Here is a 19,172-nt window from a genome sequence, read left to right as displayed (position 1 = left end):
ATACGATTTAAAAAGTCAAATGTATTCTGATCAAGAGTGGTGTTAATTTTCAACTATTTAAAGATGATCTTAACATATTGGTAATTAAAAGGACAATTTAGACTGTAATATTGTTATTGTGGCAGGGCTTTCCCTGCCGCATGAATATGGGAAGTCTTAGTTAGCAATAGACGTCAATAATATACGTGTTCCCTTAGTGTCCTTTTCAAATGTGTACCTACTCAACAATCCAGACCATTCTACCATCATTCCTTAAAGCAAGAAGATTATGTGTGAGTTGTTATCGCCTACCCTGTCCAAGGTTTCTTTTCATAGAAATTTTTCATATTGCCCTCAAGAGGGACAAGATGGCTACAGTTCATTTAAACTCTTTCAACCGGAAATCTTGTAGGACTTTTAGTCGAGCCACTACCTTACATTGGTTTGGATGAAATTAAAAAGTAATTTTACAATACCAACACTGCGACCGAACGAAGACCATCCTTGTTTTGGTATAGAGACTAAGCATGGTCAAAGCCAATAAGATGTAAGGCTTATATGTTCAGATTAATAATAATTTATATAATATCGGTAGTTATAACCATTTATGGGATCAACAGACCTGGCTACTCAAAAATTTGTCGACGGTTATTGTCAATAATGTGCTTGGAAATCATGGATATTGGTCCGCATATACTCCGCCGCTCTTTGCACACAAAACGAATGCGTCAGGCAAGGAATTTTCTTCCGACGTACTCCTAACTGTAGTTGATAAAAAAATCCCACACCTGCAGGTAGTGTCGGCATCAAATTTCGATATGATAAGATTGATTGCATACCGCTATTATGTGTTGGTCCGCAAGGTAAGATTAGAGGATTTATCGGAATCGTTCCTTTTCCCAAAAAACGAACAGACCTTAATAACATGTGACACTTTCTTTAAATTTTTATTATGACGGTATACATCAAAATTATCGATTCTATGATAAGGTTTTCTGACTTTATTAATCGTAATAAACCAATTTCAAATTTAATGTTTGGAAATTTTTAATAAGAAAATATAAACTCTCACGAACTTTTCGTAGGAGTAGTAGGTCTCATTAGCTTGTTAGCATTTAATTGTTTGTTGGTTTCCTGATATGCAGTCACATTGTGTTTTTAAGTATATACAGTGTAAACATAATTGCACATGTAGGAAAAACAATGAAGGATAGATAGAAAGCTTGTTTTTGTTTCATCGTTTATTTCATGTTGAGGAATTTTATATATTATGTTCCCTAAACGCTTTAACAAATTTAAGCGGAAATTTTCTATAAGAATATAGAGATACTTTTTTTAATTAGATAAAGTTTTCATATAAAAAATTTCCGTTTGCAAGTGTCTCTGCTCTAGATACAATATCATATAAACATATTGTGCAGGAAATTAATTCAGTTGAATTTGCCTGTAGTAAAATATGCCTCTTTAAAATGCCGACTGCATACACCATCATTCAACTTTCTCTTTTGTAGAAACTCACTTGAGCTGGATTTTTCCTTTAACCCAAGATTTTTCAAAATAAAGAGCTCTCCTACCAATTGCCTGACAGGTCATTAACAAAATACAGGCCTTCATCTCTTGCAGTAAAGGGTTTATCCAAACTCTTATCCTTTTTTTTAAGTTCAAAAGATTTCCAAAATTTCGGCCAATGGTCTAAGGACGATTTGCATGCATTTTTACATAGCAGGTCCTAGCTATAGTGAATGCTCAGTCGATAAAGATATAATACTTATCGATTGGACTCACAACTACCAGGCTGCATCCACCACCTCCCTATTTTCTCTGTTTCCTGTCTTCTTTCTGATCGTCAGCCTGTTACACGAATAAAGGACATCCCCTGACTGACCGTTCATAGTGGAAAAAAAAAAATCTACAAGTCGAACAAGACTTTTGCAGCTGTTTATATTTATATGATAAGCCATAAAAATTCGAGATGCACTTAAAGTTTGTTATAATTTGCACAACATGTCTTATTTTTATTATCTGGACATATAAGCCACAAATCTATTGGCTTAGTCCATCTCTGTTCAACATACAAAAAAAAAAAAAACATGTCTTATTTCAAGTCACGGAATTTGTTAAGATTGAATATATTATAAGAAATTGAAAACAAGCAATAACGACCATTTACGACAGTGTGATAAAATTTAAGTAGATTATGAAAATTAATAAATTATTTTTTTTATAAATTTGTTGTTTATATTTATGTTTACTTTTTTATTTTTGTTTCTAAAACCATGTATTTTTGTTTACATTTGCAAAACGATAAGGTGGCATGGCTTCTCATTATGTTTACCGCTGGAGAGTTTTTAACCCGAAAAGGAAAATGACGTCTCATTTTCAGCCCCTTACCGTGGGAAAAATTGTTCATAGAAAACTACAACAAATACAGAAAAAGATTTCATTACGAGTCTCCACCATGTATTACTATTTGTTTTTTAGCCAGTGGAAATAACGTGTGAGTGTTCTACCTTTATTCACCTTAGAATACCTTATGTCTTGAACAAAGTTTCGTTATAGCTTGCAGACTTATTTAAATTATTTTAAAAGTTATCGTCGTTTTAACATCGGGATTTTGCTGAATATTGAAATCGAAACGAAATATCTTATCTAGCGTAGAGAATCTTCTTAGAATCTGCAAAATTCCTTTTCATAATAAAAGTTCTACCTTCAATTTTTCACCTCCTTGATGTATGTGGAAAATTTAATCAAACTAGAAATTAATTGGTTCAAATAACTTTAATTCAAATCACTTACCCAGGCGGGTAAAAAACTAAAGGTTTTATTGAAAAATATCTGATTTCGATTCATAAAAACAACGGCTTTGAAACAGTTTGTGTGAGTTTTAATGCTCGACTCTACAGCTCGAAAATATGATGCAATTGTTATATTGTTAACATTAATAAAGAAATATAAAGCAATAATTACTTCTCGCATATTTATCAAAATTTTACGTTACAAAAGTAAAATTTTAATGAATAATAAATAGAAGAAAATGAAAATAATTAAAAAAAACAAGGTAGGGATCTCAAGCTTGAACGCATAATAAAATATTTTCGAAATTATGAAACATTTCGCCTTTTCTTTTATTAACGAATTATTATAGATACCGTTTAGCCTTTAAATTTAATACTCTAACCTTAAATAGAATAAAATTGAATGTTTTATTGGACCCTGTTGTTATTTTAGGCTTTATTCTTACTAAAACATAATGAAAATGGGAAATTTCTATTAATTGCAAAAAATATTTTATAAAGTAAGTCCTATATAACATTTCTGTGACAGACAACCTTACAAACGTTATGGATAGTGCTTTTAAATGAAATTATTAAATCTAAAATAATTAATGCAGAGATTGCAAGAGACGATAAGTCGTATGTGATATTAGCTTTAAAAGTGACTGAGTGAATGTACTCAGTGCTACCCAGTTATCGATAATTTTTAGTTTCTCGAAAAAAGTACATAATTGACGAAAACTTTTCATTTGAAGTTTTAATTTTTTAGAGATTTCTTTTGTATTAATTGAATTTATAGGCAATTTAAAATTACTTTAAAGTGATAAAATAACGAAGAAAGCATTTAAAGGTAGCCCGCTTAATAATAAACAATTTGGAAGATATAGAATAATATGTGCATTTTGAAGGTGTGTGTGATTGTGTGTAAAATAATTTTCGTACTTTTTTCTGGTGACGAGTTTTTTTACCTAAAGGGGAACACAAGAGTGAAACGTAACATATCTTTATATTCAAGATATGTACGGAAAATCTTTATTCACCAGATGAATATTTATGCTTTCTCCCTTTTTTTCTCTTTTCCTTTATATAAAAATTAATTTGGAAGAAGGATATTGGTTGGTGAAAAAAACAAATTCAAAATTAATGACTTTGTAAGGAATTAAAATTGGAATATCCTCAAAATATATTTGGTAAGACTTAAGAAGATAAATAAAAAATATTGGAGTCCAAAAGTAGACGAAGCACTCAGCATCAAAAAATTTGTGCGTATGAAAGAATTTATGATAAGAACAGGATAAGACATGCGGCTGAAAAGTCATTTGCATTTCATTACCTAATTAAAATGTATAGTATTCCTTGGTTGTTTATTATTTACAATATTAAAGAAAATGGTATAAAATTTCACTTTCAGCTGTTCTTTGTTTACAACATTTGATTAAATGTAGTAACATTCCGTTTTTTCAGCTGTTCTTTGCTTATAACATTAGAAAAATGGAATAGAATCCTCTCATTTTTAGCTTTTCTTTGTTACTAACATTGGAGGGAATTGTATAAAACTGAATCTTTCAATTCTTACTTTGTCTATAATTAAGTGATAGCTTGCGAAATTCAAACAAGTTTTACATGTCAATACAACTTGAAGCGAATTTGAGAGATAAAATCTCAAACCGTCTACATCTGAACAGAAATGCGAATTACTGTCAAATTTTAATAATGAATTATTCATGATTTTTATCTAGAAGCATGAGCAGCTAGGTTGCCTTTAACAACATCTATTTAGCATTTATTTCCTTCCTATCTTTTTAATGCGGCCAAATTAGCTATAAAAATCGTAGGGTGTGGGTTTTAACCATCCGTATTTGTTTTAATAATTTTGCGTATAAATTCTTTTTATTTTCTGATGACACACAAACGTTAGCTTCTTAAATAGCTTCTATTTTATTAATATATATACACACATATATATATATATATATATTGCGAAAAAATTTATATTTTTGTGTACATATAGAAATCAAATTTCTTTCGCAATCAGCTGGGCGCTTTGCACTTGTTTGTATTGCTTGTTACTTTCATACTACGTTAGCTTGAATATCGGTCAAATGTTGAAAAGCTTTTATAAAATCCTGACAAAAATCAAACTTTTGAGACTCGCAAAGTGAATTGAAAATAGGGGGAGCGTGCACTTGCACGTTTGCGCACATTATAGCTCCGAAATTTGTAAATTAATGAAGAACTTACCTTTTTAGAGTTTAAAGGACATGAGTACTCCTAAGCAATGTATATGTATAAATGCAGTGAATCTCATTAATATTGGGCTTTTTCGCTCGACAAAAAGTAAACGCTTGTTAAACCTAGTCCATTCCCAAACATAAAAATTTTTTTACTATTTTGTACTACTAGGGAAAAGCAAAATGTTATTTCAGTAGACAAGAAAATTAAATAGCTTTAGTAATTCAAAAAACATAGCGTTATTAATATTAGGTTTTGTTCATATGAAGAAGGATACGAAGATAAAAAACATCATCTTATTAAAAATTAATGTTTGGGTTATCCTTTTTGTTTAATAACGGCATTTAAACGTTTTGACATGTTTTGTATAATTTTTCTTGTGTGAGAAACAGGCATCTTACTCCATTCCACTTATAGTCTGTTTTTCAGATCTTGGATGGAAGGGATTGGGTGTTTTCGTAGTTGGTGGTCCAATTCATCCCACATATTATTGGTTTGGTTCGTTCCTGGTGATTGGGGACAGGGTGAAGCCCTCTGAAGCATTTATATAAGAGCCGTTCTTGAATTAAGAGGGACTTAGGCTTGAGGTAGTTGCCTTGGCAGAATTTGAATATTTCCAAAATACCAAATTTGTCCCCCCTATCTTTCAAATTTTCTTTCAATACCCTTAAAAAATCCTACTTGTTTACAATGCCATCCATAAACACCAATTTCCCGACTCCATTCGTCCAATATATACCAAACTACAACATGACCATTGCCATGCTCGCCGTAAACCGCTGCTACAAGAACGTGGTAGGAAGTTAAGACAGGGAAAACATGTGTGCAAGTCCATTTTTTCCGTTGTATTTACTGATGAGAGGAAATATAACGGCTTACGGCGAGCAAGACAATGGTCATGTTATAGTTCGGTATGCACTGGGCCAATGGAGTCGGAAAATTGGTGTTTGTGCAAACAAGGAAGGTTATTTAAGGACATTGACGGCAAATTTGGAAGAAACTACGCACAAACTTGGTATTCTGGAAACATTCAAATTCAACCAAGACAACGACCCCAAATTCCGCTTAAATCAAGAATGGCTTTTATATAACTGTTCCACAGTGCTTGACCCTTTTCCCCAATCGTTAACCATGAACTCTATCAAAAATATGAGAGATTAATTAGACCGCCGTGTGTGGAATCCGTCCAAGATCTGAAAAATAGACTACCAGAAGAATGGAGTAAGAGCTCTGTTTCCAGAACAAGAGAAATTACACAAAATATGTGAAAATGTTTAAATGACGTTATTAAACAGAACAGATACCCCATCAAATATTAATTTTTGAAATATTCTGTATTTTATCTTCATATACATCCTTATATGAAAAAACCCAATATTAATTTTCTTGTCTACTGGAATAATTTTCTTTTTTTTTTTATATATTTGTACGTTTTCCCTAGAAGTGAAAAATAGTAAAAAAAATTTTTATGCTTGGACAATGGACCAAGTTTAACAATATTAATGAGACTCACTGTATATATATATATATATATATATACATATATAGTTAAAATAATAGTTCCATTAAAGAAATTAGGTAATAATATATGTCATAAAACAAATCGTGGGTTGCTGTGCTCCAAGTTCGAGGGTTTTATAGAGTAAACTCTATTGATTAAGCTTCACATGAGTAAAAAAAAAATATTTATTCATTTCTTGTTGCTATGTTGTACGTTTTCAAAAATTGCGAACACGTCGACTTTATATAGATCTTTGCGTTGTGGCCATGGTGCGTTTAGAGAAATCTTACAAAAAGTCCTCACAAGCAATATGTGTTTTTCTCGATTTTTGCGATAAATAATATATTATTTTGGCCAAATTGCTTCCATAGATTGAACTGATGTAAGTGCGAAATAGTAAGTTTTTGTTTCTCTTGTACATTTTTCTAGAATGCCGTTTCAGGCACCGTCGTGGACAGAATTCTATACCTGTCCAATCTGTGGTAATGAATTTTCAGTTAATCAACGTCAGCCAGTAAGTTTGGGTTGCGGTCATACAATATGTCGAGTCTGCCTTGCTACTGTGTACAATCGTCAGTGTCCCTTTGATCAGGTATGTGTAGATTTAGCCTTTAATTTGCGTATCTTTAAGCAAATTTTTCTGTTGGTAGACTTCAATAACAACTGAGGTGGACAATCTACCTATAAATAATGCTCTTTTACAATTATTGGAATCGGGAAATTCAAAAAAGTATGGGAACGATAACGACTGTTCTGTTAACCCAAAATTAACCAGTAATAATAATAATAATGAAAACCACAATGGCGACGGTAATACCGTTCTATGTGATAAGCATATGCCACTTAGTGTTCGAAAGCTAAGTTCAGAGGATTTAAAGTGTTACAAATCGGCTCAAAAATGTATAGAAGAACTTGCCCAATACCTCAAGTCATTTGTTGCCAACAGCGGCAGTTTGTTAACTCGACCGATGCTACGCAAATTGGTCACTTTAGTAAATTGTCAACTCATGGAAGAGGAGGGACGAACGCGCGCTGTAAGAACAGCGCGTCTTTTAGGTGAACGCACGGTGACTGAGTTATTGTTACAACACCAAAATCCTCAGCAGTTGAGTTTATATCTGTGGGCTGCAGTACGTTCACGGGGATGCCAATTTTTGGGTCCGGCTATGCAAGAAGAAGTCTTAAAACTGGTACTGCAGGCTTTGGAAAATGGTTCAGCTTTATCTCGCAAAGTTTTAGTAATGTATGTAGTTCAGCGTTTGGTCGAAAACTTCCTCCCAGCCTCCAAAACAAGTATTGGGCATGTGGTACAACTTTTATATCGTGCCAGTTGTTTTAAAGTATCAAAACGCGAAGGGGATTCATCATTAATGCAATTGAAGGAAGAATTTCGCAATTATGAAGCTCTGCGCCGCGAGCACGATGCTCAAATCGTACAGATCGCGACTGAGGCCGGATTGCGGATAGCTCCAGATCAATGGTCTTCATTGTTATATGGAAACACAGCCCACAAATCACATATGCAGAGTATATGCGATACATTGCAATCGCCCTCGTCGTTTGCCCAATCTGTTCAAGAATTGGTTTTAGCGTTGCAGCGCACGGGTGATCCCACTAATCTGTTTAGTTTACGTCCTCATCTTAAGCATCTCACCGGGATTGATCCCTCCCTGGAGAGCCCTCCACCTTCATGGCAAGACGTTGAAAATGCTCTCGATGCAGTGCGTCATGTGGTATTAGGCTTGGTAAAATTTGTGCAATTTCACAGCAATCGAAAAGCTCAAGATTACTCAGTAACGTCAGCTAATGCTAATGCAAAGTATAAAATTAGTTTATGCCGTGACCTCACAAAAAAAACGTGTTTGCCCCCGGGGTCCTAACTGTACTTTCGCTCATTCTACGGAGGAACGGCAAAGGTATCGCGCTAAAAACAGAAGAAATGCTTCTGGAAAGAATGTCTGCCGAATTCCAGCTAGTGCTAGTCAGTCCACAGAAAATACAGATAAAGAATTTCAACAACAATCGCAGCAGCCAAAACGAATTGCATCTCCCAGGCAAGCACAGAGTCCACACATTTGTTCATTGCCGCGGATACAGATCAGTTCAGAGCCGTCGTCTTCACCAATAAGGCTAAAAAATTCACCCTTGCATCAATTTCCAGTAAATGACAACGCAGCTTGTATGGTACGAAATAGCGGCGTAGAGGCAGCTTTCGGCGATTCAACTACTCATTCTCCTTTGAGCATGCAGAGTTCTTTGAATGTCTTACACCCGACACCTCTCCCGCCCTCAGTCGCGATGCCGCCAGTGCAAACTTTCGAAAATGTCCCATTTGCTCCCTTGAACCATCCGGGGAAACTTGTACGGATGCCACCTACGAACATGAATGTATCATCTAGCACACGTTCTCCAAGTAATAGAGGGCAGACACAGAGCGGTATGCATTCAGTCAGACCTATGCTGAATGCATCAACAAATATGGCGACTGCCGTTAACCCACCGAATGTTCAAAGCACAAATCTAAATAAATCTCTTGGAAGTCCATTAAACAAAAAATCCTTATTCAGCACTCCAATTGCAGCCGACTTTTATGCTGTCGGACCCATAGGGCTTAAAGCTCATTCACCATCATTATTTAATAGTACGTCTATAGACGCCAACACCGCAGCAGCCCTAAGTTCACCTCTCGGCGGGGATTTTCCGTTGGGATTTGTAAAGTCCAAACTGAAGCCTTCAGTACCACCTACATCAGCCCCATTATGGAATACTCAACAGCAATGCCAACCCCTTTTGAATCCACATGAATTGATTCAAAGCTCAAACCCCCAAAATTCGAATCAACATCACCTTATATTTATGCCGCCCCCTACGGACATACCACTAGTTTTTGAAAAAAATTCCTCAGGCTTATTATCTGATAATTTTATTTTTAACAGTTCTTTTTGTTCGAACAATAACAACGAAGATAGTCCGAAACTTGATTTCATGGATCACACAGGAAACTCTCTAAATGAAAACCTACTAACGTCAACAGGGCAAAATATATTATGGAGTCCGTGTAATAATAATAATAATAATAATAGTCTGATGGGAGCCACTTCAATGCTTAATAGTGGTTCTGTTCCTGGTGTTAATGAAAGTAATGCTGTAAACATAGAGGCATCCACCCCATCTTTATTTCGTGACCGGGACAGTTTTGTACGCTCTGACTCTATATTAGATGATGATGCATCCACTTATGATGTGCCCACTACGACAGCTGCTTTGGGCAGTAAATATGGTCCCATATGTCCTATGTATAAAGGTTTCACACCTACACCCGGCCCGAACCCTTATATCAATAACGCCTTTAATGATAACTGGGACAAGCCCAGTCAGAATCCTACCATTAATATGGCCGAGTCGAACTTCTCCATGTTTTCTATGGATAATGATAACACGCTGGCAATGTCAATGGCGCACCCGATGACTGATTCCTCTAATAATGTTTCACACCCACATTCGACATTTGGTAATTTTAATAGCATGCAAGCTGCCCTCTCGAAGCTATCGTTAAATTTCAATTCGAACGTTCTCCCTGCCAATGCCGTGAACGTCAACGATCTAACGGTCGGAGGCAATTTAAATAATTTTAAATTTGATCTCAATCCGCTAAGCAATATCCTAGGCTCCAAGAGTTTTAGTGCGGATTTGGAAAAGGTAAGTGCATGTAGATTACGATATTAGCTACGATATTAGTTACAGCCAACCGTTTCCATTAACAATAGCGCAACCACCACCACCGTTGCGGTCTGTCTGTCCACCCGTAGTTAAGTTGGTATTAAATTTTTTGTAGTTATGCTTACAAACTCACATCTTATACTTGAAGATCATGAATGCCTTAGTGAAATGACTTCACTATTTGATTTGCATTTTATTTGGGTGCGGAACTTCTATCATTTATAGAGCAGCCGACTTGATCGAACTTTCTACGCATTTCGCAACTTTCTTATAAGAAAAGCCATTGTGCTTTATGTAAATGGCAATGGCTGATTATTACAAGTTACATGCACTCATATATAGAAAAATAATGGTTTGCTCGGCATAAAACATTCTAGTTTGCTTTTTCTTTAAAAATGTGACTGTCGCCGAAATGTACGGTAAGCTGCCTTCTAAAGCAGCAATTCGAACTAAAATGAGATCTCAAAGTATCTTAATTTTCTTTATTGACGATCCTTTGGGTTTAATTGAAGATTCATCTTTTCAACTGGCAAATTGGCATTGGTTGTTTATCTTCGTAATTTTATTTCTTTGTTATTATATTTTTCTCAATCTAGTTTATATGGTTTGATAACGAGCCGATCGGTTAGCCCAAAGAGGCTAATCTATAGGTTAAGACTCAAACTATCACTTTGAAATTACTTAATAAGTATCACTATAATTAATATTATTCATTCACTATATTCTCATGCTTTATGTATGTTATTCTTTCTTTTAAATTTTATTATTGCTCCGTTTGTCGAAGACTTCCGTGGTTAATGATGATCATATATGGAATAACTCAAATAACTCGAAACAATCAACGATGAGTTTAAATTTAAATAATTTTTGGGGCGATGATATATCGTATTCAAAATCTTCAAATTTAAGTACAGCTACAATATCACAAGCAACATCTTTTATTGATGATCGGCAGCACAGACAGCTTAATCAACAACAGCAACAACAACAGCAGCAGGAGCCGCATCAGCGAACAACACAACAAATGGAGGAAAACTACGATAGGACTATAATGCGCGACTCTGAGTTAGATGCACGTATTACCGAAATAGTAGACAAAATCTGGCCCTGTGCAGATGATAATGTTACCAAGATTGATTAACTGATATCGCAATATGAAACAATGAAAGGTAAACTATCAAAGAGTCGACATTTAATCATACATATCCAGTAATATTTATGCAGACAGACATTAACACGACTACATTCAATTAATTACTTATACGTTCATGAAAACTTAAGTTTCAGTATGTAGCTACGTTTGCAATTTTCCTTTTGAAAGTGATAATCTGTAATATTTTCCGGGTTAATTTTCGTTCTCTCAATTAGCGGGCGAGTTGATTTTACCATAATAACCATTTCTGTTTTTTAAGGTTTTTATTAATTATGTAAAAATTAAATAATTAAAAGTAATGTATTAAATTTTTTAGATTGAAATTTATATCAAGATGAGATATATATTTTTTCTATACAATTTTTAAACTAAAAGCGCAGAGGATCGTTTTTGAACTTCCTTTAGTTGTAATAGCAAAACTTACTGTTATTGTTTGTAGTTATTGCCCTCGCCATCATCATTGCCATCTTATATAAGCAGCGTGTGCTTGCAAGCAACTATAATTTTTACTGGTGACAAATTTACCTAGAATTATATTCAGGTAGGGCAATGTGATTGTGAAGATGCCTTCAATTACCACCAACTATCTGAATGAAAGATTTTAGAAGATACTAACCAAACCTAATAAATGTAATGCCAGCATATATAATTTCTACACATATATATAATATATAATTTATTATGTATTATACATATATATATATATTTATTTATAGATATGTATGTATGTATGTATGTATGTTGTGTGTATGTATACTTTAGGAAATATATATATATATATACATATATGTATATACATATAAATATATATGGATATATATATATATATATATATATATATGTATATAAACATATAAATATATATGGATATATATATATATATATATGTATATGTATATATTCTAAAAAAATTATAGATAAAACAAAAAAGATTATACACAGCTATATATATGTAATATATATATTTCTTAAAGAAATTTAAATTACGCTATTGTGCGATGTTAACTATTATAATTATACTTATTATGATGATTATCAAACAAGTACTATATACATATATTAATTATTGTTTTATTTTGATGAAATTGTAAATTTTTTTATATATATTTTTATAAAATCGATAAAATATGTTATGCTGCAGAAAGAAGAGCAAAAAAAACAACTTAAAATGACTACGAACATAAGCAAAAACAATTTATTCGTGTATTTTTTTTTTTTAACAAAAATAAGACAAACTAAGCCAAAAGCCATAACTAAAGTGAAAAAACATTAAAAAATAACTCATTTTGATACACTTTTTAGGCTAATTTTCTAAGCTCAGCTTTTAGGGTGTAGCCTCTTGTGGACTCAGTCCACGATTATACTATACCTAGCCTGAATGCTAAATACTTCTTTGAGTAATGAATATAAAACTCCTAATTTCATCCCTTTTGAACGCAAGTATACATCTTTGTGTCCCGTCCAGCGTTTGAAGATATATTTACCTCGCACAAATAGATAACAGAGATATGTTAAATGCATATATAGACTTCTCCCGCTTAACGCAATTAATTCGTACGTTACTATATCGAGACCGGATTATACGAAACTTTTTTTATATATTTTATTTAAACTTAAATGTTATATATAACATAATTTAAACTTAGATCAAATATCAATCAAAAATATGTGTACCGCGTTATATCGAAATCTTAATGGCGTTGTATCGAAGCCGTGTTATAAGATACCTTTAGACAATGTAAATCAATGCGATGCGTACCGTATTGTATCGACCATCAAAATCGTAAATAATCAAATTTTTAATTTCGTTTTAAACTCACAAATAAACAAAAATTAACTTCAGATTGTTATAAATCATGATGAAATACAAAATTAAAAATATATTCAAAAAATAGTGATGACGATCACTATTATTATGAAAATTATTTTTCATCAGGAATTTCTTTTTTTTTACCAAAGTTGATTGAAATTCCTCTCATTAACGAAAAAAAAAAAAATAGAGACAAAAATCAATTGTCAAATATATATATATGCATTTTGAAATTGTGTTGCATTGAAACCCTCTTATAATATTCGCAATATTTGCGCCGTGTTATATCAAAACAGTTGCTTTGCAAGTACCGTGTTAAGCGTAAGAGAGACCTGCGTATTATTGATTGGCATAGAATTCTGAATAAGAAGAAAGAAGTTGAAGCATTTCAAATCCATTTTAAAAATTGCGATCTATTCATATGCATGAGCAAAGCAGTATGTACATTATATATGTCAGAGCCCCGTAAATAATTCATTTAAAAATGGCCTCGTTAGTTGGCTTTTTAAAACAAAAAACCTTTTGCAAACTACAATACTCTCTCTCTCTCTCTCTAATCCCCTCTCTTCACCTCTCCGCTCAATAATTTGTTCTTACCTACATTTTATTATTGTTATTATTATTTATATTAATATTATTATTGTTTTTTTTTTATATTCCTCTATATTATGCTAGCAATAACTCGGCTTCTAAGAAGCTATTTGTCTCTCTAATCATATAATATTTGATTTAATCCTTCAAAAACATATTTAAAGCTGTTAACAGCGACACCTGATTTGGCATTTGTGTTGATGGCTTTTCAATTCTTAAAGGAACTCTAGTTTCGATAATTGGCAAGGGCAAATAAGCACTGCAAATATTTATTTTGTCGCTACTAGGCAACATGAAGGTTTTCCTTCCATAAAATGCCTATTACATTCATCATCTGAATATAAACTTGTACCCCCATTCATAAATATGTAACGAAACCGTACAGCTCTGTCTTTATCCCATTACGTCCACTCGCTTATTCGTCTGAATTTTAAAAATTGCAAGTAAATGAAGACGGCGAGTTGGCACTTTACAAAATGTTTGAAAATAAACGTATTTTTCGAACTGCTTAGCTCATAATGGGTAAAAAACACTAAACTGTTTCTGCAAAAAATACTGCAATTTTCAGGAGTTTTTTTTTTATATCGATCGAGTGGTGATGGATGTTCAAGATTCGGTAGAAAGCGAATCTAGTATCTATTTTGTTTATAATTTACCTTTATTGGTGTTTAAATATTCTCATTATATAATAAAATACATTTGTTGTACTATACATCGTTAAACTATTTATTATTTTGTTTTTTTTTTAAGAGTTTTAATTACTAAACTAAAAATGTTATGTAAAGTGTATTTTACTTGAAATTATTAAAACTCTCCGATTTAAGTTAAATCTAAAAAGAAATAAGAGCAAGAAAATACAGAAAAATAGAAAAAAAAAATTAGTAAAAATTATATTACAATACATTAATGAGAAAACGGAAAATAAAATCATTAAGTACCTTCAAGCTCAAGCTTAATAAAAACAAAAAAAAACCGATAAATGTGTTATTTATTATACATAAAAACGGGCTGTTTAATCGCGCAACGTATCCTCTTTTTGATTCGTTACACATAAAAGGGTTCTTTTATTTTTAAACCGACAAATATTTATGTAATATTTTTTTTCTTCCTTTTGTTTTCAATGTTTTTTTCTTCCTTTTGTTTTTAATGTTTTTTTTATTTAGTTTTTGTTTGTTATGTGTCCGTCTTTTTTCTTTTTTTTTTTTTTATCATGAGAATCTTCAAAAGAAGAGAAACGTGTTGTTATAATATGCAGAGGGGGTGCGTTGCCGTGGTGCAGATATAATTTAAACCCAATGGGTTCATAAAAAGTAAACTAAAGCCGTTAAAATATCTTTGATTTCTTGTCAAGATTTTATTTGTATTAAATCTAAATAATTAATTATGTACTTTTTATATACATGTAATATTTATTATCGTAAATTAAATACAATTACACATATAATACAAATGTATTTCAATTTTAACACACTACTTGACCATGCATATACCCACGTATTTACATGTAAAAACGCGCGCGTGTGTGTTTGTGTTTTACGTACATGTTTTCTAGGGAATTTCTTTTGAACAAAAAAAAATGGAAAATAATTAGAAGAAAAACAAAAAAACCGAAGAGAACATTAAACATAGAGAAACAAATGAACAAATTTGTAAAACTTTTAAAAAGTTTTAATTATGCTTATTATGTTACATATTATTATAATATATCTTGTTTTTTTATTGCTATTTCTCTTTTGTTTATTTATTTCTTTTTTTTTAAACTTCTTTTTAGTTAATACATATGTACGATGCATGTGTATTTTGTGTATTATGTTTACGAAATTTCGATTACTGAACTCAACTATTACTATATTAAAAATACATCATCTCTTTTTTTATTATTTTGCTGATCTTTTCCAACTGCTTGATAAATAAATTCAATTGCGGTTCTTATTCTTTTATATTTTATTTATTACTTATTCAATTGTTTATATCATACGCATTTACTTATAGGTAAGATTGTGTTATTTATTGTTACATTTTTATGGCAATATTTCAAATTTTTAAATTCTAGCTTGATTTTAAAAAACGTTTTCTTTGCTTTTAATTTATTCTATTGCATTAGAACTAAGTAATACATGCTTTATAAAAATTAATTTAATTTGTCATTGCGTTTATAATAATACCAAGAACATAACTTATCCAGAAATTCTATTTTAAACGGATAGACCACAATAGCTTTTTGAAAAAGAATTTTTTTGCCAATTTTTTTTTTAGAAAAAAAATGTTGGAGGCAATTTTTTTAGATGAAAGGAAAAATAACAGACCAATAATATTTGAGGAGGTTACATTAAGCGTTCCTTTAAGTATTAGAAAAAATAAATCTTTAGTTCAAGGTGCTCGGCGGTAAACAACATAAGTGACCCAATTTGAATTAAGAAGACATTTCATCTACATTCCTATATCAAGTCCAATACGCAGGGATTTTGGGAGAGTGTGATTTCTGTTTAATTGGCGAGTATTTAAATGAAAAATTGCAATTTCCGATAAAAAAAAAAAAAAAAAAATTGGAAATAAAATCAATTTTTTGAGAAATACACGGTGATCTAGCCCCTTAAGTTTCTCGGCATACTACGATTGTGAAGAATAGCAAAGAAAAATATTTGAAATTTTTAGAGAAAAAAAATTATTGTGCTCAGTATTGAACAAAATAAGCCATCGGTTTTTAGTTCAGTCATACAGTTCAAGAATTAATCCGCAGGAGGTAGTTGCGATCATTCAACAATCTTCGCGATTTGTTACCATTGTTGTAAACAATGTTAGAATTAAATCAAGTCGCTCCCATATCTTTTCTACTCTTGTCTTTATCTAACGATTAAATTGCCCCCTGGTTACTGTATGGTTTTGTGGTAGGCAATTTGATATGTCAAGGCTACGTAATTTGTAACACTTGGTTGCCTCATCTTATGTGCATTTCCAAAAAAAAGTGTACTTATGCATTTTCGCGACTATCTTTATTCAGAATATGATGTAGATCATACAAAAGATGTGCAAAACTTTGGATTTGTTTAACAAAATCTCCCTTAGAGTATATATATATGTATATATATATATATATTCTTAATTACAGCGTAAGACCTTGTAATTCCATCTTATTTATGCAATAAGTACGATCGGCCCATAAAAGGTAAAAAATGGGACAGGAAGATATGCTTAGGTTACGTCTATAGACTAAAATTGAAAAGTGCCAATGATCCGTCCACAAAGACGCCTGGAATTGCTTAAAATGAAGAAACTTTTTAATACAAAAAAAAGTGGGGAATATCACGTTTGTTAATGACATTCGATGAAGGAAACCTCACATTTATTTATGAAAACAACTTTCAAGATTTGTTTAACATTGGATTGTGCAAAATTTGCTGAATTCGTAGACAACTTTTCGATATCTACTATATATTTTTGCTGGGGTATTCGATATATAAGGCTTGTTTAGTAAATATAAATTTCATATGCTTTAAAGTTTTCAACTTTCTGTACCCATCAAAAGAGGTAAGCAAACTCAATGAGATGTGGTAGCAGAGATACAGAACGATCAACCGGAGGAAAAACTTTAACTTACCTCACTTTGTTTTTTCTTTTATCTACTTATTGAAATCACGCTGACAATCTGACAAACTGATGAACGTATCGTCTTTTATACTTTTCTTCTCTTAACTAAAGCCTTTAGTTTTAAATGAATTCAGTAATGGTCGTCAGAGTCTGAAAATTATATACATTAACCGTCAAATATTGGCTCCTTCCATTCAGTTAATTTTTATTAATTATCCCTGAATCCTTCGGGAATGGAGAACAAAATGCTTGCATATCCATAATATATGCACTGCTATCACATATATTTAGTCAAATATAATTTACTTCGAAATGTATTTGGTACAAAATAGTTAAAGCAAATAATATGAAATATCTATTAAAAAAAAATTAAATAAAAAATAATAAACTAAAATTTAAATACACAACTTTTTTCCACTGTTAATACGTTCATTAGAAATCCGTGCAAATAAAATTATGTAAAAATATACATGCAGCACATGGTAAATTTGGTTATACGTTCCACAATTTTAAAAACTCGTTTAAGCTGAAAAAATTTCAAATATTTTCCCAAAAAAGTATTAACTCCACTTTATATATATTTATATATATAAAAACAATTCTCATTTTTATTATGAATATATATTAAAATTAGCGTAAAATGAAAATTCAGTCCGTAAGTACAATAATATAATAACATAACAATTTAAATTTAAATTATGAAAAATCAATTTAGCAAGTATTCATCGCTGCTTAATAAGAAGCGTGCACGTTTATTACGAAGTGAACTAAAAATACTAACATTGATAGATATCTCAGATATGTCTAGCACGACTGTCGCATTTGATGAAGAATTTCGATCACTGTAGCAGATCACGCCGTTAACACAAGTGTGGGCATAAATGCACACGCTTCCGTTCACACTATTCCTTTGATTGTACTTTTTATTGCTGAATACATAGGTTTTAAATGACCCTATCAAAGAGACTTAAAAAAAACTTTTTTTAAGATTCGCGCTAGAACAATACGTATTTATTCTTGCTGGTGTTTTATTTCAAAATCGAGTGAAAAAAGACGGTGTAAAAAGGAGCTGGGTGTATTTATGCTATTCATTCTCTTCATCTACGTTGAGAAAAGTAACTAATAATATTAAGCTCGATATTATTTAAGTTACGTAAAAATTTTGACGTAAACAATGGAATATTTAAAATTCGCTCAAAGGTCAATAGAACTTTTAAAAAGCATTGTTATTTCCTACTATTTATTCAAAGAAATATTCAATGCAATCACTGTTAAGGAAAAACCGCGAGTGCGCTATAGCTGCGGTTGTATAGCAATGTTGTATCATAGCAATCTTCATCATCAACAACAGTTCAATCCGAAAATTTTGAACACGCAAAGTTTTATGCATTATACAAACTCAAAAAATTGTAATTAAAAGGTTTAAGCTTGGCGCATAAGCGCATATCTGTCAAATCTATCGATGATGTCGTACAGATCAAGATTATCAATATACTAGTTTCGCATAATGGCCGGCGTTCTCTCCAATACCCGCATTCAATTCTTACTTGCTATATTCTCATCGGTCAATGCTAGGCATTATAAACATACTAAATGTATCCATTTAAAAAAAAAGAATATACGTATTTTGGACTCACGTAAAATGTTCAGATAAAGCAACTACATATGTATATCTGTTATTGAGACACGTAGGACCATAAAATTTGAAAAAGAAAATTGAAATTGAACTTACTTTTATAAATATTCGCCCAAAATAGTAAAAAAAAAAACACGGCAAGAATGTTATAGTCGGCAACTTCGTTTTGGTAATGTGCCAAAAATTAT

General features: G+C 31.8%; 1 protein-coding gene across 1 annotated transcript; it reads left to right on the top strand.

Annotated features, from left to right (window-relative positions):
* The first annotated feature begins 3,571 nt into the window (after nucleotides 1–3,571).
* Nucleotides 3,572–12,038, top strand: LOC119637924. The gene is given in 5 exon segments (XM_038034368.1): nucleotides 3,572–3,603; nucleotides 6,916–7,078; nucleotides 7,137–8,336; nucleotides 8,338–10,185; nucleotides 10,991–12,038. Coding segments are annotated over 4 exon segments (3,567 nt in total). The 5' UTR covers nucleotides 3,572–3,603; nucleotide 6,916; the 3' UTR covers nucleotides 11,348–12,038.
* Nucleotides 12,039–19,172: the final 7,134 nt, after the last annotated feature.

Source organism: Glossina fuscipes, unplaced genomic scaffold (genome assembly GCF_014805625.2).
Source record: "Glossina fuscipes isolate IAEA_lab_2018 unplaced genomic scaffold, Yale_Gfus_2 61, whole genome shotgun sequence".
NCBI classification, from domain to species: Eukaryota; Metazoa; Arthropoda; class Insecta; order Diptera; family Glossinidae; genus Glossina; species Glossina fuscipes.
Note: the sequence above shows the minus strand (reverse complement) of the source record. Positions and strands in the feature narration are given on the sequence as shown.